We start from the raw sequence: 27,053 nt of genomic DNA, 5'->3' as shown, positions 1-27,053 counted from the left end.
TGTTACTAATGTGCTCCATTGCATGTACATTGAACATGTATTGACATATGAAGATTCCTTCACAGAATCTGAAGAAGAAATGGAAAGATTGCAAAAGAGAACCTTGGGGACAAATGTTGATACAATCTTTAATCAAATAAATGTGTTGAATGAATCCAAGGAAAACATTATACTTCAATATTTGTGGCTTACTTTTTGTGACAAAGAATGTCGCTTTGGTTAGTTTGGCAGAGTATTAAGCTGAGATACGGAACATATTTAATCAAAGTGCCCTGAAACACAAACATGCTATTTGTCATGTTAAGAAGCTTAATACTCTTTCGATTAAAATCATATTCTTTCTCCTGGCAAAGTAAAGGGAGATAGAAAAATAAATATGATCAAAACTTGGAATGAATTAATATGAGGACATCAGAAAATGTTCAGGTATTTAGTGTGCAACAGCAAATGACAAAGAAAGCCTGTGTTGCTGGAACTGTGAATCAATGTATATAATGCAATGTACCGTTGCAACAAAAATGTTGTTTGAGCCGTGAGGTTTAGGCTGAAATTGGATGCACTGTCGTTAAAACTAATTTCAAATCTCTGGCCGAGATGGTTTTGGAGCAAATGGCACAGAAATAGCCATTCGAGTCATACAGCATGGAAAGAGGCCCATCAGCCCAACTTGCCTATGCCAACCAAGAATCGCCATCTGCACCAATCCCACCTGCCTGTGCTTGGTCCATATCATTCTAAACCTTTCCTATCCATGTACCTGTCCAAATGTCTTTTAAATGTTGTTATTGTGTCTGCTTAAATGTCCTTTAATTCTGAGGCTATGACCTCTGGTCCTAGATTCTCCCACTAGTGGAAGCATCCTCTCCACATCCACTTTCACTTTTCAGGCCTTTCGCTTTTCGGTAAGTTTCAATGAGGTCATAGAAACATAGAAAATAGGTGCAGGAGGAGGTCATTTGGCCCTTCGAGTCAGCACCGCCATTCATTGTGATCATGGCTGATCATCTACAACCAGTAACCTGTGCCTGCCTTCTCCCCATATCCCTTGATTCCACTAGCCCCCAGAACTCTATCTGACTCTCTTTTAAATTATCCAGTGAATTGGCCTCCACTGCCTTCTGTGGCAGAGAATTCCACAAATTCACAACTCTCTGGGTGAAAAAGATTCTTCTCACAGTTTTAAATGGCCTCCCCTTTATTCTTAGACTGTGTCCCCTGGTTCTGGACTCCCCTAACATTGGGACCATTTTTCCTGCATCTAGCTTGTCTAGCTAGTCCTTTTATAATTTCATACGTCTCTACAAGATCCCCTCTCATCCTTCTAAACTCCAGTGAATACAAGCCTAGTCTTTCCAATCTTTCCTCATATGACAGTCCCTCCATCCCAGGGATTAACCTCATGAAACTATGGTGCATTGCTTCAATAGCAAGGACGTCCTTCCTCAAATTAGGAGACCAAAACTGCACACAATACTCTAGATGTGGCATTACCAGGGCCCCATACAGCTGCAGAAGGACTTATTTGCTCCTGTACTCAAATCCTCTCGTTATGAAGGCCAACATGACATTAGCTTTCTTCACTGCCTACTGTACCTTCACTCTTCCTTTCAGTGACTGGTGTACAAGGGTACCAAGGTGTCGTTGCACTTCCCCTTTACCTAATCTGACACCATTGAGATAATAATCTGCCTCCTTATTTTTGCCGCCAAAGTGAATAACGTCACATTATACTGCATTTGCCATGCATCTGCCCACTCACTCAACCTGTCCAAGTCACCCTGCAACCTCCTAACATCCTCCTTGCAGTTCACACTGCCACCCAGCTTTGTGTCATCTGCAAACCTGTTAGTGTTACTTCTAATTCCATCATCCAAATCATTGATATATATTGTAAATAGTTGTGGCCCCAGCACCGAGCCTTGCGGCATTCCACTCTCCACTGCCTGCCATTCTGAAAAGGACCCGTTTATTTCTAATCTTTGCTTCCTGTCTGCCAACCAATTCTCTATCCATGTCAATACCCTACCCCCCAATGCCAGGTGCTCTAATTTTGCTCACCAATCTCCCGTGTGGTACCTTATCAAAGGCTTTCTGAAAGTCTAGATACACTACATCCACTGGCTCTCCTTCATCCATTTTACTTGTCACATCCTCAAAAAAATCTAGAAGATTAGTCAAGCAGGATTTCCCCTTCATAAATCCATGCTGACTTGGACCAATCCTTTTACCGCTATCCAAATGCGCCGTTATTACCTCTTTAATAATTGACTCCAGCATCTTCCCCATCACCGATGTCAAGCTAACTGGTCTGTAATTCCCCGTTTTCTCTTTCGCTCATTTCTTGAAAAGTTGGATAACATTAGCTACCCTCCAATCCACAGGAACTGATCCTGAATCTATTGAACATTGGAAAATGATCACCAATGCGTCCACGATTTCTTGAGCCACCTCCTTGAGTACCCTGGGATGCAGAACATCAGGCCCTGGGGATTTATCAGCCTTCAGCCCCTTCAGTTTACCCAATACTATTTCTCGCCTAATGCAAATTTCTTTCAGTTCCTCTGTCTCCCTTGATTCTCTGTCCACTAGTACACCTGGGAGATTGTGTCTTCCTTAGTGAAGACAGATCCGAAGTACCTGTTCAACTCTTCCGCCATTTCCTTGTTACCCATAATAATTTCACCCATTTCTGCCTTCAAGGGACCCACATTTGTCTTTACTAATCTTTTTCTCTTAACATACCTAAAGAAGCTTTTGTTACAATACCTGCCATTAAATGTTCTTCTGCACCCTATTGATGAGGCAATTTGATTAATTTATTCAGACTATTTGAATACAAGCACCTCTAAATAGTTAAGTGATACGCTGTAAGTAATGTTAAGATGACTTGTTTAACTTCTAACTAAGTTTTTCCATAATGGCCAAGCAGTGGCCTGCTTCATCAGGAATGTGGAATGTCATGCAATGTTCTAGACCAATAATAAAGGTCAGCTGCTTGGCCGGTTTGCCAAGTCCAATGTTCGTGATCCCATGTATAATAATTTTACATATTCAGGAATGTTCCATTTACAAATACTTGCGGTTGTGTTCGGGAACATATTATTGTGACTAATTGTGAATGAGTGGTTTTGCCCATTGTCTGTAAATTGGATTAGGTACTTAATACTTATGAACAAAGTAAAAACAAAACTGCAGGACAATATTTTTAGAAACATTAGTTTCAATGTAGAAATAATTGTAGCAAGGAAACAAAATGGAAGGAGGTGAGGGCCGCTTCTTTACTGTGAAGGACACATTTGGGTTCATATGTGGTGTTCTTGACTTTATTTTGAGTGATTTTGAACTCGAGCTTTCAGATCATATTTAATGGAGACGGATTACTGAGAGGGTAAACAGTTTCCGTTGTTTTGGAATAAAATAATTTAAAGAAAGGCCTATCAAAATAAGATATCTTCACGTGCTCAGCCTCACAGCCAGTGGGACATAGACAGTTTGTGCAGGCAATGCATGTGGCCTATTATTTGTTCTAGCTGCACTTTACCGTAAAAACTAAATACTTTTCGATTTGACAAAGGAGTTGCTTTGCTGAAAATTATGGCCTATTTTAATGTGTTATAAGGTCATTTAAAGCAATTTTCTGTAAACCTTGGGCATCTCAATTACATATTTGATGAATGATTTCACATTTTAAGCAATTATGGCAATTCATCACCTTGCAGCATTTTGTTCTAGATTCCCTTTTGATTACTGCAAGACTTTGCATGAACAGAAACCTAACACCATACCAGGAATGAACACATTTAACAAAATAATCAAAAGCTAGACAATTCCTTCCTTTGTCCCGCCCCCCTGACATCAGTCTGAAGAAGGGTCTCGACCCGAAACGTCACCCATTCCTTCTCTCCTGAGATGCTGCCTGACCCGCTGAGTTACTCCAGCATTTTGTGAAATAAATACCTTCAATTTGTACCAGCATCTGCAGTTATTTTCTTACAAAAGCTAGACAATATTTTTTTTAAAGATTAAAAAAAATCTTGATTTAATTTAATTCATTATCAGGCAGTACATGGCTTACATCATTAATTCCTTAGAAAATGCCTCCAGAACCTGTGAAATTACGTATAAAAAATAATCAAAACAAGGCGATTCCTTTCTTCAACTTCAGCCTGCGTAAAATCTGACAAAACTAAGATCAATACTTTGTGTCCTGAACAAATCAATTGTTATTTTTTATATATTTATTAACCATTAACAACCCATTGCAAATCTGAAATCATTCATTTCAATGCTTTTTCAACAAACAATTGAAAATTCAATGGGAATCTAACATTCTTAATGCTGATACTATTAACTCAAAAGGACCAATTCGGAGCTAATTCAACTGAATGTCTATCTACTTGAGTAGTCTTATTTGCAACATATCCCTTTAAACCTTTCGTATCTATATACCTCTCTAAAAGTATTTTAAATGTTGTAATGGTACCCGCCTCTACAGCTTCGTCTGGTAGCTCGTTCTGTATATGTCAATCCCTGCTGTGTGGAATAAGCTGTCCCTCAGGCCCTTTATAGATCATTCCACTCTCACCTCAAATCTATGCCTTGTAGTTTTAGATTCCCTGACCGTGTGGGAAAAAAAAATCATTTATCCCCCTCATGATTTTACATACTTCTGTAAGGTCATCCCTCAACCACATTTGCTCCAGAGAAACATGTCCCAGTCTATCCAGCCTCTTCTTATAACTTGAGCCCTCCTGACCTTGGCGTGCAGGTGCAGCAGGCAGTGAAGAAAGCTAATGGAATGTTGGCCTTCATAACAAGAGGATTTCAATATAGGAGTAAAGAGGTTCTCCTGCAGTTGTATAGGGCCCTGGTAAGACCACATCTGGAGTATTGTGTACAGTTTTGGTCTCTAATTTGAGGAAGGACATCCTTGTAATTGAGGCAGTGCAGTGTAGGGTCATGAGATTGATCCCTGGGGTGGCGGGACTGTCATATGAGGAAAGATTGAAAAGACTAGGCTTGTATTCACTGGAGTTTAGAAGGATGAGAGGGGATCTTATAGAAACATATAAAATTATGAAAGGACTGGACAAGCAAGATGCAGGAAAAATGTTCCCAATGTTGGGTGAGTCCAGAACCAGGGGCCACAGTCTTAGAATAAAGGGGAGGCCATTTAAAACTGAGGTGAGAAGGAACTTTTTCACCCTGAGTTGTTAATTTGTGGAATTCTCTGCCATAGAAGGCAGTGGAAGCCAAATCACTGGATGGATTTAAGAGAGAATTAGAGAGAGCTCTAGGGGCTAGTGAAATCAAGGGATATGGGGAGAAGGCAGGCACGGGTTATTGATTGGGGACGATCAGCCGTGAGCACAATGAATGGCGGTCCTGGCTCGAAGGGCCAAATGGCCTCCTAACATTTTCTATGTTTCTATGACCTGGTGACATTCTCGTGAATCTTGTCTGCATCTTTTTCAGCTTAATGACATCTTTCATATGATAGGGCAGCCAGAACTGCACTCATTACTCCAAGTGCCGTCTCACCAAACAATTGCACATTTCTAGATTACGCTCTCATAATTTGAGCCTTGATTATTTTTAGTTTAACTGGTTCAAAGGATTCAATTGCATGTACCATAGATTTCCTTAGTTTATAACCATCTTTTTGCAGTAGATTTGGGTAGCCTACAATCCAACAACATGAACATTGTATTCTCCAATTTCCAATTTCAGGTAAACCAAACCCCATTCCCTCCTGATCAGGACCAAGGTCCTTTCACACAAACTTTTCTTTCCACCCCACCACCTATTCCTTTCTCTTCCTCTGCCTCCTCCTTCTGCTTATCATTCACCTCTACCCATTCCAGGTATGTTCTTCCTCCCCCTCGCCCTTCCATCCTTTTTGCTGCTTCTACTTTTCATTCCTCGCCCTTGTTTGTTATCAGATTCCACCATCGGTAGCTCTTTGTCTACTTATCACCTCTAGTCTTAGTGATTATCTCCACCAATTTCTTCCTCATCTGAATCATCTGCCAGCCAACCCTTCATTACCTGGATCCATCTCACTTTGGTCAATTGTTCTTTCAATATTCAGCAACATTGTCCCTTCTAGACTCAGCATCAAACTCAGGGAACTGGGACTCTACTCCTCCCTATGAAATCGGATCATTAATTTTCTCAATCACTCTGTTTGAAATTATGCAAGGACAATACACATCCTTAACTATAGCTATTAGGAAAACAATTGACATTCAATGACAATATTGATGTTAGGGTTTATTTTTCATTTATCATTTGTACGTTTCATTGCTTACCTGTACTTAAAATCTGCAGTTGATTCTCTCCAGTTTATTACTCTGTCTTTGGTACAGTAGTAGTTCAGTAACGTTGTTGTGTGACTGTACTCTATACTGTGATGATATGTGGAGAATTATAAAATGGCCACCTGTTTTGCACCTATGTTTTACTGTGGCACGCAACAGGGCTCCTATAACATGCAGAGGAATGTGATGTAACCTTCAGGTGCAGTTGGTGGAGTGTGCTGTGTACACTGCATCAAAGTGACACTGGGCCTGGAGAGGCCTGACTATCAGTGGTGTTTATGGCATGGTGATTCTCTGAAGATTGTCTCCACCTCCACATGCTTACTCGATTGTGTGGTGAAACTATGGGTTGTTTCTTCCACCAGCCAGAGAGTTAATATCCAGCAACAAGCACCAGATGAAGAGTGAGTGAGAGTAGAGTTGCCAAATTCCTCACTCCCAAATAAGGGACCAGGTGACGTCACCGCCCCGCGCCCCACGTGATTCACCCAGCCAGCGGCCACGTGCTCCCGCTCCACCAATGGCAGCTGCCCGGGCCAGGAGGCAGGTTGCTACGTAATCTCCGTTAGGCGGCACCCGGGCCTATACTGTCCGGAGGAAGACACAAAATGCTGGAGTAACTCAGCGGGAAAGGCAGCATCTCGGAAGAGAAGGAATGGGAGACATTTCGGGTCGAGGCCCTTCTCGGCTAACTTGTCGTGGATGTCCTCCTCGGTGGCTTCCTCGTGGACCCCGATCACAAACAGGATCCACCCCTCCTGGCTCTTCGCCATCTTGGCCTGGCTCGTCGCCATCTTGCTCCACAGAGTCTTAGTCTTCTCGCAGCCTGGATCGAGCCCCTTCCTCGGAGCCAAATCCTCGCCCCTTCCTCTTCTTCGCCTTCTGCTTCAGTTTGTGGATACTTTTGTCGCTCTCGTCGTTCATGGCAAAGTCCTCGCCGCCCGTCTCATGGAGGTCCAGCAGAAGATGGGTGACATAGAAACATAGAAAATAGGTACGAAAAAAACCTGCACCTCAACCTGGACCGGCGCACCGGCTACCTCAAGGGCTATGCTGTGGTGGAGTACAAGACCCAGGCTACAAGGAGGTGCAGGCGACCATGACGGGTTTGAGCGGGTCGGAGCTGGCCATCAGCGTGGACTGGGGCTTCGTCAGGGGGCCCCCTAGGAGCAAGAGGCCGCAGGAGAAGCCGGAGCTGGCTGGACCGGAAGCATCACTGAGCCGGGATGGAGTGTGGAGCGACTGGTGGGACGGAGCGGCCCGCACAGCGCCGTGGAGCGAGACGCGCCCGCAGATAGCCGTGCCCAAACTGAGCCTTGCGTTACAGGGGCCGTTTAATCTCAGTCGGGACTGTCGTGGGGCTGGGGAGAGGGTGGGGAGGGAAGGGTAAGGTTGGCTTGGGCAAAACAACACTCAGAAATAAAGTACTTTAGTTTAAAAATATATCTTCAGTCTGAAGAATGGTCTCTACCCGCGACGTTGCCCATTCCTTCTCTCCCGAGATGCTGCCCGTCCCGCTGAGTTACTCCAGCATGTTGTGTCTACCTTCGATTTAAACCAGCATCCAGGCCTAATACGGGACAAGGGCGGTCTTGTACGGGACAAACCAATTTAGCCCAAAATACGAGATGTCCCGGCTAATACGGGACAGTTGGCAATCCTAATTTTGCAAATGAAAGCGACCGTCTTCTCTGGGAGGATGGAGACTGATATCCATGAATGCTGTTGCAGTATCCAGTGATAATGACAGTGGCTCCTGATGGTTAGCAATCAGAGCCGGCATCACACCAAAGATATGTTTGCACACAAATTCACAAACAATTGATCTGAATTTGAAGAGAAACTGATATTCACCATTGCTCCTACATAAACTTCATCCACTGATCATCAATTGGTTGATGTGAAGCCCATGTTCAATCCAATCAATTTTAATCCAAAGTATCAACCCCAGAATGTATACAACACAAAAATTTAAGAATTTAAAAATGTCTATCACTTGCAAAATCTCCATTTATAGCTGCCAGCTGCATCCATAACTGTTCAGTATGCTGCATGGAGCAGAATTGCTGAGTTTCTTCCATCTTCAGTTCAGTACAATCCTAAATAAATCAATTGCAGAGTTGGCAGCTGCAGACCCCATTTGATTCATTGAAAATGTTACTGACGTCCCTTTGGACTGTCAAATTCTTTGTGCGGCATGGTGTCATTTGCAATGTGACTTTTTCACTTTCCCTGGAGTAAATTAACTTCTGACACGTAACGAGATGGGAATAAATTAGTGCATAATAATGATGCGCTGGCCATTTGCATCAATTTAAACTGTCCTGGCTCACCTGTATAAATTGAATTAATAGTCCCACTGCAGAATGCATGTTTTTAAAAGAAGTCAGAGAGCAGGAGGTCACAGCCAGCTTTGCACTTCAGTGCTGGTTCTGGTTACTGTAACATTGCACTTGCACAGAGTTAGTTCTGCTTAAGTATTAAGTCACAGAGATTGAAAACCTGTGAGGAATTTCTAGAGAAAGAAAAGCAGAGTTGTTTGTTACTTGCAAGTTGTCCAAGTGCAGTAATACTGGTTGAGTTCTTTAAGAGTCTGAGTAAATGTGATGTTTTGAAGATTCAAAAAGCTTCCATTGCGATGCTCAGTTCTGGCACTGACATGGGTTATTGCAGCTGATTTTCAATTTATTGAACAGATATTAAGTTTCATGTAATGATAGCACTGAGTTGAAACATCTCCCAACATTGATTTATGGGCTTTTCAAAATGCTCAGTTGGAGCTGGCATGTTGCTGTAACATAGTCATCTCTCTGCACCAAATGTATTTTAAATGTACTCTTCAATCAGCAATGAAAGTAACTTATAGCAGATAGAATTCAAGCTGGGATTTGAAGTATATTCATGGATTTTAACAGATGTTAGGCAGGCCAGTGTTAGAAGTCTTTGCCTGTGGAATTGAATTCTATTTCTTCAGATTGGTCCAGAAGGAGGCATTCAAGGGTCCGGCATTAGTTGAGGCCTTAAATGTTTTTTGATGTTGATCAAGTTGAGTCGGAGTTGGCAGGTGAGCAGATAATTGTTGTGCAGCGGTGAGGCTCAGGCACGAGTTGGGCTCCGTGTGCTGCGATGTAGTTAGGGAAGCTCTGGCCTCAAGTCTTGACCTGAAGCTTGTTGGCTCTGACCAATGGGGCCAAATGAGGAGAGCCCAAAAACTGCTTTCTTCGGGGATTTTATTTTTATCAGCTTCCAAAATTAATAACTCCACTATATTGGCTGGGGAATACTTTGGGACATTGAGATTGTGAAAGGAGCTTTATAAAAGCAGATTTGGGGTTATGTGTCTTGTGTTCTTTTTTTTTTTTTCTATGACTGCTATGTAGTTTCGTTCGGTACTTCGGTACCGAACGACAAATAAAGCTCTGTTATACCTGTTATAGTATGCTAAATGATACTGGACATTGAATCATCCTCAGGTTGTTGCACATTATTCCATTATCAGTGGAGATATCAAACTCTCACTCCAGAGGGTTTTCCCTCTGACTTTTCTATCAACAGACACTGACCCTCACAGGAAGCAACTATCTGCTAGGATGAAACATTAAACCAGTCTGTTAAAAATAATTTGCAGATGCTGGTTTATACCAAAGATGGATACAAAATGCTGGAGTAATTCAACGGGTCAGGCAACATCTCTGGAGAAAATAGATGGGTGACATTTTGGGTCGGGACTGAAGAAGGGTCCTGACCTGAAATGTCGCCTATCCATTTTCTCCAGAGATGCTGCCTGACCTGCTGAGTTATTCCAGCATTTTATGTTTATCTTTAACATTAAACCAATGTTCTGTAGAAATTCACCACTTATTTTGTAGGCAAAATTTTGCCTACAATTTTGCCTACAAATTCAGTGATTACATTTTTTTTTTTTAATTGTTGATGAAAAATCACTTTGCTAGGTCATGAGATCAAGAGTCTTCCATAACAAAATGAATTGCTCAGATGGATGTCTTTGTGACTGACCTATTTGTGACCACACTCCTTTGGACTTGCTGAGATGGAATTGCTGAGTAACCTCAGTTTCTGATAGAACAGATATCTCAAAATCACAAGAAGAATAGATCGGATAGATGCACAGAGTCTTATGCCCAGAATAGGGGAATCGAGAACCAGAGGACATAGGTTTAAGGTGAAGGGAGAAAGATTTAATAGAAATCTGAGGGGGGGTTTTTCACACAAAAGGCAGTGGGTGTATGGAACAAGCTGCCAGAGGAGGCAGCAACTATTGCAACATTTAAGAAACATTTTGACAGGTACATGAATAGGACAGGTTTAAATGGATATGGACCAAACACGGGCAGGTAGGACGAGTGTGGATGGGACATGTTGGTCGGTAATGGCAAGTTGTGCTGAAAGGCTTGTTTATGAGTATGAGAAATGGTTTTAAAGGGCAGAATCCGCTTCCAGATAATGTTTTAATTCTTGGATTTAGCAAAGCTAAGATCTTATGATTTAAAGAAAAGGCTGCCAATTAGTGTGCTCCTTGTGTCCAAAAGCATGTCTTTCATTTGTTGCCCCAAGAAAAGTCTGCAATAGTCTAAAGTTCCAATCATACGAGGAATTTGATTTGCCATTCAGTCATACCAATAAAAAGCAACAAAACACACAAAGTACATTTTAACATAAACATCCACCACAGTGACTTCTCCGCATTCCTCACTGCGATGGAAGGCGAAAAAAAAGTTCAATCTCTTCCCTTCTTTGTTCTCCTGCGGTCGGGGCACTTTAACCTTCCATTGATGGGACGATCTTGGCTCCCATAGCCGGCGGTCAGGCCCTCTGCGTCGGGCCGATTGAGCTCCCGCATCGGGGGGGGAATCTCAGCTCCCCCATGCCAGACAATCGGACGCTTGATCGGGGGGAGTCGAACCTCCTGCGATTTTGGAGCTTCCCGACGTCAGTCTCTACCCGAGACTGCGAGTTCCTCGATATTGAAATCCGCAGGCCGCGGTTAGAGGGTCGATCCAAGGCAGGGGATCGCAGGCTCTGTTGGTAAGTCCACGGCCCCGTGGTGGGGCTCAAAGACATTCTCGAGCAAGGCCGCCAGCTCCATGGCGGCACTGTGGTGCAGCGGTAGAGTTGCTGCCTTACAGCGAATGCAGCGCCGGAGACTCAGGTTCGATCCTGACTACGGGCGCCGTCTGTACGGAGTTTGGACGTTCTCCCCGTGACCTGCGTGGGTTTTCTCCGAGATCTTCAGTTTCCTCCCACACTCCAAAGACGTACAGGTATGTAGGTTAATTGACTGGGTAATATGTAAAAAATTGTCCCTGGTGTGTGTAGGATTGTGTTAATGTGCGGGGATCGCTGGGCGGCACGGACTCGGTGGGCCGAAGGACCTGTTTCCGCGCTGTATCTCTAAATCTAAAAATCTAAAAAAAATGTTAGGCCGCAGAGCAATCGGAGATATGATCCAGAAAACAATCGCATCTCCGGCAAGGTAAGAGATTGAGAAAAAAATTTCCCCCTCCCCCCTCCCCCACCCCCCACATAAAACAAACCAGATAACACATAATTTAAAAACACACTAAAAATAACATGATGAAAAGACAGACAGATCGTTGGAGATGCTGCCATCACTGACTGCGCCACCCAGTGGACAGTTCCTGGAATAACTGTAGTAGTAATAATAATAAAGGGCAGAAAGATCCTGTCATGGAAATAGAAAATGCAGGGAATACTCAACAGATCAGGCCGTAACTTTGGAGATAGAAACAAAGTTAATGGTTCAGGCTGATGACCTATCGTTAAAGCTGGCTTGTCTGGTATAAACTGGAAGGGTTGGTTAACTGAAATTGTTGAATTTAGTACTAAGTTCTGATGGTAATGTGATGTAATGTAATGTGCTAAATGGTTAGTTTGCAAAACTGGGTTAACATTGAACTAGTGTATTGGTGATCAATGGTCGGTATGAACTCGGTAGGCTGAAGGGCTTATTTCCACGCTGTATCTCTAAACTAAAAACGAAACTGTGTTTGAGTGTTTAGATGGTGGGTAAAGTTGCTCTTGTATGTCCTGTGGTTGCATGGGCAGATGCAATGAGAAGGAAAGTGATAGTTGATGGAGATGGGAGAATCAACTAAAATGTTGCAGAAGGAATGGCCCCTATGGAAACCTGAAAGGGGAGAAGAAGGTACATCTGATGATGACATCAAGTTGAATCTAATGGGGTATTACTTTTTCCTTTCCCCATAAATCGCACATTACTCTCTGTTATGGGATTGTAGTTTTCATTTTCTCTCTTGCTGTTGCAGGTTCTGAAATGGGTAAAAGAAGCAGTCCAAGCATCCAAAGTTCACATGCTTTCCACAGACCATGCCGTACAGGCCATAAACACCTGGCAAATTCCCTTTGATCCCAGTCTCCGAGAGGTGACAGTGTCTCTCAGTGGTCCTGCTCCTTTTATTGAGATCCAGGATCCTGCAGGTATGGTCCTTCAATATTAAATTGATTATTGAACACAATGAATGAACAAGAATAATTCTATGCAATTGTTAGAAGGAACCATTTTGTCAATGTCACAATGTATTCTCTTACCATTTTGAACATTACTACGCATCAAAAGACAGAGCAAACACACAACAAAGCATTTATCTAGCATTTTACTTTTTTCATTCTTCTAGTGTTTTTCTGAATTGACAGGAATTGACTCGAGTGTAAAATAAATTGTTAAATATTGTCTGAAAGTTTGTATTGTTTCAGGCGAAGTCATGACAAAATGGGCAATAACTTAAGCATTTATGCACATCACAGCGACTCATTAAAAACACCTCCACTTCAGATGTATGTGGAACTTAGAAATATAGAAAAATAGGTGCAGAAGTAGGCCATTCGGCCCTTCGAGCCAGCACCGCCATTCAATATGATCATGGCTGATCATCTATAATCAGTACCCCGTTCCTGCTTTTTCCCCATATCCCTTGATTCCTTTAACCCTAAGAGCTAAATCTAACTCTTGAACTTCATCAAGGAAATCAAAAAAATATTTATTTAGTGATAGCTAAGAATAGGGAATGTACAGAAGGACCACCTTATCTGACATGCTGCCCTACAATTTCCCCATGCAAATCATAATCTTTTTTTCCACTTTGATTAAAACGTAACAGGGGTGAGGTGTCAATTAATTGCTCAGGCAACTGAATAATATTGAGAACAAAAGCTAAGTGTTCTCAGTAATTTTTTAACCACCATTTGGTTTTGTGTCCTCTTTAACTTGTCTAAATGGATATTACATTTAGAGATAAAAAAAAATAATATTGTAGTATGTCCTTAGGTTTTTTTTGTGGAAAAGCGGTGAAATATTTGAGTGTCAATGAACGTGCGTTTCTTCTAAAAGTGTTGGACAACAAAAAAAGTTTATCTAAAGGCATTTTTAGTTTAATCTGTAGCATTTGGGAAACCCAGATGAAGTCTCTCAATGCATTAATGTGCCATGCACAATAGGTCCTTGGGTAGGCACCAGTATTGCCTTAACTAAAACCTAGAGTGAAGATAGACATTAATGACTGCTAGAAAAATAGGGTTGCTCCAGCAGGTGATCTCAACTTCCCTCATAATGCCTGGGAATGCCATAATGCAAGTGGCTTGGATGGGGTCGAATATGTGCCCAGGAAAGATTTCTGAAACAATATGTAGATGGTCTATGAGAGGGGAAGCAACACTGGACCTCTTATTGGGAAATGTATCAAAGCAAGCGACTGAAGTGTTGGTGGTGAAGCACTGGGAATAGTGACTATAATTCTAAGAGTTTTTAAATATTTCTAAAAAAGGTAGGATAGGTCCACACCTTAAAGTCCTAAATCGAGGCATGGCAGGTTTTGAAGGCATTAGGCAGGAACTTGCAAAGGTTGTTTGGGGGCGGCTAGTTGCAGGTAAAGGGACATCTAGTAAAAGTGAGATTGGGAGAGTCAAGAGGCAGCATGTACCTGCTGGAGTGAAGTGGAAATTTGGCAGCAAGAGGGAACCTTGGTTTATCAGTGGTATTGAGGCACTGGTCAGGGAAAAGAAGGAGATGTTTGTCCAGTAAATCCCTTGAGGGGTGTCAGAGAAGTAAGAGTACATTTAGAGGGATATCAGCAGGCCATGAAGAGGTCATGAAATAGCTTTGGCAGGTTTGGTTAAGGACAATTCTATGAGATTGTACGTATATTATGAGCAAAAGGATAACTAGGGAGAGAATAGAGCCCTTTAAGGATCAATGTGATCATCTCGGAGTGTAGCTACAAGAGATGGGCAAGCTGTTAAATGAAAAATTTGAAACTGTATTTACTGTGGAGAAGGTAAAGGTGACCAAGGAATTTCAAGGAAACGAATAGTAATATATTGGAATATGTCCACATTACAAAAGAGGAAGTGCTAGCAGTCTTAAGACATGGTAAAATGGATACATCCCTAGGACATGATCAAGTGCAGCCTAGGACATTGTGGGTAGGTCATGATAAAATTACGGGGGCCCGGCAGAGATATTTGCATCATCTTTAGCCATGGGTGAAGTACCAGAAGACTGGAAGTTGGCTGGTGTCCCTTTATTTAAGGCCTGCACAAACAAACCATGAAACTACAGACCAGTGAGCCTAACATTAGTGGTGGGAAGGTGACCGGAGGAGATTCTGAAAGTTAGGATCTATCAACATTTGGAAATCAAAGACTGATTCAGGAATAGTTAGTTTGGTTTTGTACATGGAAAATCAGGTGTCATAAAATTGTTTGAGTTTAAAAAAAAAGATGAACATGAGGATTGATGAGGGCAATGTGTTTAACATTGTCAAATGAACTTTAGCCAGGCCTTTAACAATATCCTGTAAAAACATTTTTAACTGAATGGTAATTTTTTTTGTTTTAGTAGGATATTAGTCTCAGTTTTATTGCATTTATTAACAGGAAAGCGACATTTCAATTGATTAAACTTTTCTTTGGATTTGTAGGAAAAATAATAAGGAAAGAATCTGGTCTTAATGAGCTTTTATATATCGTGAACTCTGCCAGGGTGGTTAACATCAAGGATCCAGGACAAGGACTTTGGACCATAAAGGTAAGTCTATATAGTGAGAAAATATATAAAATTCTTTGAAGATTGATGACAAACCAATATTATATAGATTCCATCACTTTCTTACCACAATTTCAGCAGGAAACTAGTAGGATCCTGAAGAAAACATGGAAACACAAAGCCACTTTGTGTATCTCGTGGTGATGTTTGATTCTGTGCATTGCCTGTAGTGAAATTATCAGTTCTATCCCTTTATTGGGCCTGGGTACATTGATATGCCTTCTCATTCTTATAATAGAAGAATGGGATCCCATCTTGCCATTTCTCAGATTTGTGCCACGTCTCGAGTGTCAGCATTAGAGAGCATGTCTGTTGTGTTGTAGGTTCATTATTATTTTAAAAATATGGAAATTCTGGTTTCAAATATGAAGGTCCAGCATCATTGCGGTTTGATTTTAGAGTATGTTTCATTGTAAATTAGCGATGAACTAAACATCCATCATCCAATGTGGACCAAGCAGAATTTGTACATCTTTGAATACATCGTTGCATGGATGAAGTCACAAGGATTTTCTCACATACATTCCCATCTCTGTTCTCTGGTATTGTTTGTTCTTTATGAGCCATAGGGACATACTTGACATTTTTTACCTGAGTCCAATGAAAAATTGTGTGGGAATCTTTTGTTTAGTTTTCCTCATTACCTGCCTCATTACCCATTGCCTTATTCCCACCAGGCACAAGGTAGAGAAGCGTGATAAGGCACACCTCCAGATTCTGGGACAGTTTCTTCCCAGCTCTTATCAGGCAACTGAACCATCCTACCAATAACTCGAGAGCAGTCCTGAACTACTATCTACCTCATTGGATACCTCAGACTGTCTTTGATTGGACTTTACTGACTTTATCTTGCACTAAACCTTATTCACGTTATTCCATTTATAATGTACCTGTACACTGTGGATGGTTCGATTGTAATCATGTATAGTCTTTCCACTGACTGGCTAGCACACAACTAAAACTTTTCACTGCACCTTGGTACACATGACAATAAACTAAACTCAGCTGTGGTCAAAAATTAGATTTTCCATTCAGAGTGGCTTTGTAGGTCACTAATTCATAACTACTCTATAGCTAGGATTACCGGATGCAAGGTTTAGGCCATAAAATGCTGGAATGCTAGGAGTTCCAGGTGCTGAGGCAGTGCTAGATCCAGTACAATACTCAATCTTGGGAGTGCTATGCATCATATTAATGCTGGAAGGTAGACACAAAATGCTGGAGTAACTCAGCGGGTCAGGCAGCATCTCGGGAGAGAAGGAATGGGTGACGTTTCGGGTCGAGGCCCTTCTTCAGATTTGCAACATCTGCAGGGGTTTTTTTCCAACACATATTAATGCTGGAGCTTGGAGCAGTGGTAGACCCTGGGAATGCTATCCTAGCAATGCTGTGTGTGTTAGCAATGCTTAATCCAAGGAAGGTTGCAAATTCATGGCACTATCTGTATACAGGTAGCAGTTAGTTGGGAGTGGTGGAGAGACAAGGTGATAATTAAGAACTACATCATAAAATTACAGCTGCCTCAATCTGGGAACAATTCTGCATGAACAAGGTAAGTTAAAGTGATGTTCATGTGTATGTTTGGGTGTGTAAATAGACTGCCAGTCATCTTGCTGTAGATTAACACAGTATTACGGCATCTGGAAAAGGTTCTGAGTTAGAAATCAAAAATCGTGTTTGAAAAAAGATTTCTTGTCTAGGAATTTATACATCCATTTTTCTTCTAATGTAATGGTGAGCCATTCATCCCAATTACAGGAAAACCCCCCTCAAATCGAGTGTTTTGTTACTTTCATTCTTGCCTTTACAAAAAGTAGAACATAATTTCCTGAAACAAAGTAACTCGCAGTGTGGTGCTGTAGGAAAATAATTGCAGATGCTGGTACAAATCGAAGGTATTTATTTCACAAAATGCTGGAGTAATTTAATTTGTCTTTCAATTTGTTGTATGTTTTACTACAGCATTGTTTAATTTAAATTATTTTACTTGAGAACTATGTTCTGCAGTTCCTTCTAGATTAAAAAGATCCTTTCACTGAAGGAATTGAACTTGAATGGCCCAATAGTTTCCAAAATATGTTATCTCTGCAGTACAGAAGAATAGGTGGTTTTTATCTTTTTTTATCTATTTGCCTTTATGTTATCTTTAACTCCCCTTCCCCTTTAACCTCCTTGAAGTTTGAAAGCAATTACTCTTTGAGGCTGGTTAAATAACAAGTCGTAGGCAATTAGGTACATTACGAGAGTGGGCAGATAAAAAGGGCCTCCTGTAAGGGCGGTGGAAGATGGCCTTAATGATAAGATATGGTGGAATATTTACGCTGAGAAGCATGTGGTTATCGCAGCTCTGCTCCACTGTGCTGCATTTGCCAGGATGATGATGATGAAAGGACTGGAACTACACTTGTTCTGCAGCTAATGTACTTGTTGGCTCTCCGCTGTGAAAGGTGAAATCTCGGCTGCCTGTGATTTTTTTTTAAACGAATTGCTGTACTGTAAAGGTTCCCGTTAAAATTAGTTTTAAGTTTACAGTTCAAAATAGTGGCGCTCAAGAATGGTCATGATCACCAAATGTTTAAGTAGATTTATGAGATGTACTTAATAACTATATCAAAGTGAAAATTCTGCCTGCTTAGAGAGCAGGGCATTAAAAACATAAGACTACCATTTTTAAAAAAAACGATGGTCTAGAAATCTGATTAGATACTTTGTTATAAACATTGAATTCTCCAATTTTAGGTCCTCACTTTCTGCTTGGACAGGTTACAACCTGATAACATAAACATTGAATTTTCCAATTTTAGGTAACATCAGCCCCACCCCCTTTTTCATTTTACCACTTCTTTTCCCCATGCTCAACCTCTTTCCCCTTACTCCCGACCCATTCCACTTATATCCCTTTCTCTGACTTCACTTTTCACCCCTCCATTATTTCTCTCTCCATTTTACATTGTTTTGTCTTATTTTAATCTCTAGCCTTTGTCCATCTATCTGCCAGTGAAACACCCTTGCCCGGTATCCACCTATCACTTGCCAGGCTTTGTCCTGCCTTCATCTCCTTTCCAGCTTTCTCCGCCCCACTGCCCCACCCCCCAACTGCCTGCAAAAGAGGGGTCCCGACGCGAAACGTCACCTCTCCATGTTCTCCAGAGATGCTGCCTAACCTGTTGAGATATTCTAGCACTTTGTGGGGGTTTTTGTACACTAGCATCTGCAGTTCCTTCTATCTCCATATAATCTGTTTTATTTGGTGGAATAGAACCCTATTTCAATTGCAAATTTTTACACTGGCAAGAGTTGCATGTCATTGTGCCATGAACAAATTTGAGTTTTGTGGCTATATACAGACATGCTTGAAATAGTTAAGGATTTGTAGCAGTGATATGTAAAGCTTCCCTTTCCATTTGTGCCATCAGATATATGCCATGTATGAGATAGATCTCCAGATTATCATGTGCCTGATTTTTGCCATGATTAGGTGACATATATTAGCCTCGAGCCTTGAGGAATTGGTCAAATACCCTTGATTTCTTGATATAATAATCACTTAAATATAATATTTAAAAAATAACACGAATTGTCTTCTCCTTTTGTCCTTTGGTGTTTAATATTATTTGCAACATAGCAAAACTTCTTTCAGAATTATGGGAGAGCCAAGACCCTGCAAATGGACACTCTGAACGTACCATTTATTTCCACTCTAATCTTTCACAGTACCTTTAGAATTATTAGAGTTAAAAGCCATGTCCAGTTTAGACAGCAACAATGATAATTGCCAACTGGTCAATTGCCAGGAACAAGAATTAAAGAGGAAAGTATCTAGGGTGGAACTTTCAAAAATGAATGAAATTAGTTGAGTAAGCTTAAAAACAAAGGTGAGTGACATCCTACTTTATTTATTGTTAAAAGTAAACACAAAATAGATCAATGAACAATGATTTGGAAAATAATGGAACATGTTGTAAATCTACAGATCAATCAGAGTAATATGTACTAAAGCACGTGCCAGCCCACATAGAGGACCAAATCAGCATGGCCTCATTCTCTGTGGTTGCAAAGAAAGGCCTCATTATGGTGAAACAATTTTCAGCTTCAAACAGTATCTCACCTGCTGTGTGTGATTATCTCTGTTTAATAACCGTCAACTGTCTGGACAATTGGATACAGTAAAATCTAACCTTACTGCCAACTGTCCATTACAAGATCATGGAAATATTAAATATGGTCCACAGATGTGGGACAGCTTATAAATCTACTGCAAGCCATGGATTCCAGCAAGGTCAAACCTGCGCTGATTGAAAACCAGTTCAATCGCTGCTAATAAAATTGGTTAAGGAAAGTCAGGACACTCCAAATGCGCATTTATAATAGTATGAAACCAGAGGATTAATAAACTTCTACCACATATACAGTTGCAGCAGATTGATTCATATAATGTACTGGATGCATCATTTGCCCAAGTCCTTCAGAGAAGATTGTTTTTGATGTCCCAGATTCCAGGTCATACCTTGAAAGTACTGAAACATATTTTATGACATTGACATAGATTATATCATTTTCTTTTAACTTTAGATAGAATTGAGAGGGAATTACTAAAATGGTATCTTTCTCCTTAAAAAAAATTAGCCTTGATGTCCAATTTGCAGAAATGGTGTGGATTTCAACAGCCCACACTGTTACACTTACTAAATGAAAATGTAAAATAAGCATAAAAGGATATGAAAACCAGTTCTTCCCCATGAATCTTTGAATGCAAGCATTTTAGAGAAATTGCAGCAAAGAAGCAGAATATTCATTCCCTCTGATCAACTCCAGTACTCATGCTAACTTGTGCCTCCTTCAATGTGGAATGATGGGACTAGGCATATTGCAATTTAATTGTGGTCTGAATATTTTGGAGCAGAGGGTGAATTTCCACTCCACAGTTGCAGCCCATGTTGGCTACTCTGCTTGGGGCTTAAAATCAGAGCTTGAAGGCTTTTAATGTGGTTTACCAAATATATGTGGAAGAGAATAAAGCCGACTGACATTTATATAGCACTTCATTAAATCTCTTATAAATGTTCCTAACAATTTCAAGTTCAGTGGATTACTTTGAAGAGTGATCAACAAATTCCCACTGATTGCCAGTACTTTGGTCTAGAATTTTTATTTTCAGAGTTATTAATTGTAAATTATATGTTGACTAGAATACCAAGAGAACTTCCTCTTCTTCTTTGACCATAGAATTTTCCAAACTAGTACAGCAGTTAGAAACGGTCCATGTCTAATGCACTATTTGTACCATAATGCCAACTGGTTAAAAGTCTAAATTATTGAGTTCATTGACTTCATATACTTTTTGGTAGTGTGTGCAAATGTCATATGCAATGTCCAAAATGGGAATTACAAAGGACAAATCACATTTGGGTAGGTCCTAAAGGATTGGCATCATTGGATGCAATTGTGTTTCTGAACTTCAAGAATCATTCCTCCTGCTTCTCAAAAACCCAGGAAAAACATTAAAGGGAAAAGTCCTGAATGAACTTGTGGCTGCAGGTTTGGCTTTATCATATATATACAGCCGGAAACAGGCCTTTTCGGCCCTCCAAGTCCGTGCCGCCCAGCGATCCCCGCACACATTAACACTATCCTACACCCACTAGGGACAATTTTTACATTTACCCAGCCAATTAACCTACATACCTGTACGTCTTTGGAGTGTGGGAGGAAACCGAAGATCTCGGAGAAAACCCACGCAGGTCACGGGGAGAACGTACAAACTCCTTACAGTGCAGCACCCGTAGTCAGGATCGAACCTGAGTCTCCGGCGCTGCATTCGCTGTAAAGCAGCAACTCTACCGCTGCGCTACCGCTACACAGGATGTGGATATCACAAGCAGTGCCAACATTGTCCATCGCAAAATAAGATTGAACTGAAAGCACAGTTAAGAGTTAGTCACATTGATGGGTATGAAGCCGCGTATTAGCCAGACTGGATAGGAACATAGGAATTCACCACGGAAAAAAGGACATGAACGATAGGGAGATGTGTGGGGTATTCTGATAGTCTAGGGCAGGTTGAGATCAAGAAGGATGATGCATTGAATCTATTGAAGAGCATTAAGGTGAATAAGTCCCTAAGGCCTACCTGGATCTATCCCCGGTTAATGAGAGAGGCAAGAGAGAAATTTGAAAAAAAATAGTCAAATCTGAGGAGGACTGCAATTAGCTCTCCAAAGTTTAAGTTATAGAACATTCTGCTAACTTGCAACATCCTATGCACCTTTACTACTTGTACTCACTGACCTACCTTGGTAACCAGTTCAGCAAAGTCTCAGTCGTGAAATGCTTAACGATTTTTAAAATTCCTTTCACCTTTCTCTATACGTGTAAGTTCCTTCAACCTACAACATACAAAAATCTCTGCACTCCACCACTTCTGGTCCCCTAATAAATCTCCAGTTTCAATGCTGCACCGTTGCTATCTAAGCTTTAGGGTGCCTATAAACGATTCTCTGGAATTCCACCCTTGCATATCTCTCCCTCGTTTACCTAATGGCTCGTTCACTCTATGGATTTGGAAATTTGGGCCTATTAAGAAGCTTATGATAGGGTACGATACAATAAAACTTTATTCATCCCCGGAGGGAAATTGGTCTGCCAACAGTCACAACACACAAAAACTTGAAATTAAAATTAAATTAGAAGTGAGAAAAAAAAGAAAAAGACAAGCGACTGTTGGCTGGCTGGCTGCCATGTGCACAGCGCCTTAACCAAACGAACAGACAACCAAACGAACACAGACTTATCCCCTGGGCAGAGGATTCTAAACTCCCCCACACCAGGTCCTCCTTTCCTCCTTTGTTCTCCCACCGTCCCTCACGACGGTCCACCCACGCCGGATCCCCATTGTTTTCCCCTCCCCCCTCACGCCCATTGGCTGCTGATTTGCGAGACTGCCATTGCCGCCGAGGCCCCACCATCGCCGAGGCTCCTGCTGCTACTGAGGCCCCACCACCGCCGTGGCTCCCATTGCAACCGAGGCCTCACCACCGCCGGGGCTCCCAATGCTGCCGCTGCGGCCCCACCACCGCCGGGGCTCCCTTTGCCGCCGAGGCCCCACCATCGCCAAGGTTCCCGTTGCAACCGAGGCCCCACCATTGCCGAGGTTCCCGTTGCAACCGAGGCCCCACCACCGCTGAGACCCCACCACCGCCAAGGATCCTGCTGCTGCCGCCGAGGCTCCCGCTGTTGCCACCGAGGCTCCCGCTGCTGCCACCGAGGCCCCACCACCGCCAATTCTCCCTCTGCTGCTGAGGCACCTAACTCTGTCGCCACTTAAGCTCCTTCGGCCCAGACAGGCGTCGCCGCCCGGCTTCTCCGCAGTCCCCTGGGAGTCCTGTGGGGCGAGTCGGGCCTGTCAGGCCCCTTTCCGGTCGCCGGGGTGCGTTCCGGTCGTCGGCACGGTTGTTCGGTGGGTGGATCAGGAGTGAGTAGCTCGTCCCGTGAGCTTGGCGTAGATTTTAAATATTTGCAATAATGCACAGACTTATTTCAATATTTCAGATATAGCAATAACTTCAAGACCTGATCAAACATTGAGACAGGTGGACAGAGCAAAATATTGTTTTTTTCTCTCTAGGCTGGAAATTGGTCCATTCCACCATTAGTAATTTTAGAAATTGTTTTGGCTCATGCTCCAATCTCCCTAGGATTTAACAACTTGATTAAGTTGCATTCTCTGAAATAACATATTTCAAACTGCTGTTACAATTTTGACAGCAGCTAATTAACCATGGAGGAGGCTAGGTATTCTCTCATTTCTACTCGGAACAGTTTGACCTCCACCTTAATCTTAAAATTAATTTATCTCTTCTTGATGTGACCTGAAACTGTTAAAGAGCAATGGGAAAATTATGTCCTTACTGGAGCTCTTCAAGCTTCTTGTCCTGCAGGACACATTCCGTCTGTTTTTTCTCCTGATATATATTTTCACGTTGAGTCTTTGTGGATGAATGGATCTTCAATGATTCGGGAAGTTCATTATAGTTTCTCTTTGCTGACACCCTCTGGGTTTAAAGCACTTTATATAATTGAATGCAATAGGCGGCACAGGGAACTGTAACTGTGCTCTCTGCCAGGCACAGGCATTCCTTTTAAGGACCATCTGTTTTCAAAGCTACAGGCTGAAAGTGATAGTCTTGTAAATATGGCTGATAATATTTTGATCCAGAGAGTTGGCTCAATGACTGAAATATCTCCAGGGCTGTTGGATTATTTAAATTGCTAATGAAATAAATCGGAACTAAAGGGTTATAATTGTAACATTGAAAACACAAAATTGTCATTATAAAAAGGCAAGGCAACCTGCCACTTTTACTTGGTCTGCCCTCAAAATGAGTTCATAACCACCCTCTGGAGTGGCCAGGAAGCCACTTGATTTTATCTAGCATTAAAAGCAAGAGGAATGCTCACTAAACCATGCAGCATTAACCGAGGTACCAGATGTCCAATGTTTCCCTGCCGGCTTTCACAAAGACCTCCTTGCAATATTTAAAGACTTGCCAATATTGAGGACACCTCACAGATTAGAGAAGGAATAATTAACTCCCAGATGTATTTCAGCCAAGCATGTTCACTCTATTTCCTATTGAAACAGCAGGAGACTATTTCAACCCGTCAAGTCCATGCCAATTCGCAAAACCAATCCCATTTACCCCCAATAATGCCACCCACCGGCCTGCACCACCTCCCTGCGGCTTCCAGCCCTGTGGCTACTGCCGCACTGCTTCCTCAGCCGCTTCCAGGCCGTGCCTGCCGTCGACACCACCACCACTGACCCTTACCAGCACTCTGACCTCTCATGTCATGGTCATGGTCTGTGACCAATGACTCCGCCAATCCTCGCCTCTCCCATGGCTGCCAGCAAGCCGTGGGCCGGCAACTCAACTGGATTCCAGGCCCGTGTTCCAGACCATGAGTCTGAAGAAAGGTCTTGACCCGAAACGTATAGTATCCATTTTCTCCAGAGATGCTGTCTAATGTGCTGAGCTACTCTAGTATTTTCTGTCTTTTTGTATATTAACCAGCATCTGCAGTTCTTTTTTCCAACTGCTTGTGCAATGATTATTACTTGGTAATCGCCGACTTGGTTATAGCTTGACAATCGGCAATAACAGACATCATTTACCTGCCGTTGGTCTGTTATTACGAGGGTTTACACCATGTTTATGAGATGAATGTTTGTAACTTAGTATTACAATTGTGCCTGCTGTACAATCACATGTAATGGATGGGCAGGGACTTCATTTTTGAAGTCAGCACAAGTGTTGAGCCTGGTTAAAATGAGTTGCACATTTTCCTATTCATCTTCCTCTTGCTATCTTCACCAGTGTAGTGTGAATGGAAACAAATTCAAATTAAACTCACTGACTGTCTCCTCTCGCCGTTACTTTGTCAGCCTTTTGGGGCAATGACCCAAGCCACCCAGTTTGATAATGTTAAAAGCAGATTGGCTGCTGATTTATGAAAACAAAAGTGAATGCAGATCCTGAGATTTGTGCTCCAGAAGGGGTTCTATTTTGTTGGATGTGTTTTGCAACCACTGGGTAACCAAGACTGATGGGTATGATGTGGAGAATGCACCTTTAGACAAACAACACCCTCAATTGCCAACAACAAGGACTTTAAGGTACAATCTTCTATCTCATTGTACATGCAATAGTTTAGCGACACAATGCGGAAACAGGTCCTTTGGCCCACCGAGTCCGTGCCAACCAGCGATCCATGCACACTCACTCTATCCTACACACACTAGGGACAATATACAATTTTGCCAAGCCAATTAGCCTACAAACCTGTACGACTTTGGAATGTAGGGTGAAACTGGAGCTCCCGGGGAAAACCCACGCAGGTCATGGGGAGAACATACAAACTCTATACATACAGCACCTGTAGTCAGGATCGAACCCAGGTCTGTGGTGATGTGAGGCAGTAATTCTACCACCGCACCACAGTGCCACACTTGACTTTGGACCACCAATATTTTGCTAATTTATCAACTATGCCATTAGAGGAGTTTTATTTCCTATTGCTCCCTAAGATAGGTTTCTGCATTAGTTAAATACTGCATTATTTAGAGTCTTTGAGGCTTGTTAGTAGAATTCATATTGCGAGATGTTGATATTCTGTGCTACCCCATTTTCCTGCAGGCTGCAAGTGCCGGGAGGCATTCAGTTAGAATCACAGGCCTCAGTATGATTGACTTTCGAGCTGGATTTTCACGAAAACCAACAATGAACTTTAAGAAAATTGGCAACAGACCTGTGCAAGGTCAGTCTTTAATAACCCTATTTTCACCTCTGATGGTACAGCAGATGCTCCAGTCTACGATAGCACAATGTATGCAAATAATTTGAACTTAGAGCAAGAGTGGCCATATAAATATTGACACTTGGAGCTACTCTATTATCTGATTCATTATTTAATATGGATGCCACTTTTCAAACAGATGACGAGGGGGGGGAACATCTTTTGTTAACTTTGATTATTATTATTATATGTTATTTCAAACAGTATTGTTTTATTGCTGTGTTTTAACTGAACTACGGCATCTTTGTATTTCACATTTCATATTACTCATACTTACAGGTATCCCAACGTACTTACTGCTGAATACAACTGGGCTCGCACCTCCTGCTCGAGTGGACCGAGTGGAGCTTCTCAGCACATCGGGCGCATCTTTGAAGACTATTCCAATAAGGTATTACCCTGACCGAAAGCCTTACAGCATCCTGAACGTGACTGAATTTATTCCACCCGATGAAGCTTTTTTCTTGAAAGTGACTGGATATGACACCAAAGAGTACCTCTTCCAGCGAGTATCCAGTGTGTCGTACTCCAACATTGTCCCAGGTGAGGCCCGCAGTGGCGCAACATTAAATCCTGCAGTGCCAGGTGGATGTTAACATTATTCCGCTGCTGTGTGGTGTTAGTAATGAACCTGTTACTGTTTCCATGTGGAATTAATGTCTGCTCTTTGCATGAATTGCTTAATATCTTAAAGTAATGGAAGAATGGTTTAAAGCAAATTAATTTTACAATCATTTTAAAGATGGCCACACCCTAACAGGCACCATTGATGTAGCCTTTGATATAAAAGCATCAGTATTAAAATTGTGCATCGTCCTATTCGGAACAGAAGGACATTTCCAGCAGGCAATTATTAGATACTAAATGGGATTTGCAATGTAACCTTTCCTCGTTTGGTAACACTGAGGCTTCCCTATTAGCGACGCGAGCTCTCTGAGCAAAACAGGATTTGTCTGAACGTGGCAATGATTTTATCATCTGAGCCATTCGAGGGACTGCATTTTTACATTCCTCTCTTAAATAGGTTTTTGCATCAGTTGAATCAATGCACCATTCTGTCTGTTTGAAGTTTGTTAGAAGTAATCTTTGTTGAAATCAATACGTCGGATTGATAAAATGTTTCTCGTACAAATAATTGTTTCCAATTTATTTTCAAAGAAGTGTTTTCGCCTTTTCGTATGCTTATTTACTGAAGAGAGATCCAATTGTAACAACACTTTAGTGGCAAAGGAAATTCCATGTGACTAATGTGGTGTAGTAGTCTCATTAAAGCTCGG

At 41.8% G+C, this 27,053-nt stretch overlaps 1 protein-coding gene across 1 annotated transcript in view; it reads left to right on the top strand.

The window, feature by feature from the left end:
* Window positions 1–27,053, top strand: part of hmcn1 (hemicentin 1) — a 365,295-nt gene that overhangs the window by 72,105 nt on the left and 266,137 nt on the right. Inside the window, exons 5-8 of the mRNA XM_078407604.1 lie at window positions 12,629–12,800; window positions 15,299–15,405; window positions 25,617–25,737; window positions 26,056–26,319. Coding sequence (XP_078263730.1) covers window positions 12,629–12,800; window positions 15,299–15,405; window positions 25,617–25,737; window positions 26,056–26,319 — 664 coding nt within the window. The remainder of the gene's footprint in view (window positions 1–12,628; window positions 12,801–15,298; window positions 15,406–25,616; window positions 25,738–26,055; window positions 26,320–27,053) is intronic.

The sequence above is a fragment of the Rhinoraja longicauda genome, chromosome 11 (assembly GCF_053455715.1).
Source record: "Rhinoraja longicauda isolate Sanriku21f chromosome 11, sRhiLon1.1, whole genome shotgun sequence".
NCBI classification, from domain to species: Eukaryota; Metazoa; Chordata; class Chondrichthyes; order Rajiformes; family Arhynchobatidae; genus Rhinoraja; species Rhinoraja longicauda.
The sequence above is the reverse complement of the archived record's forward strand: the minus strand, read 5'-3'. Positions and strand labels throughout refer to the sequence as shown.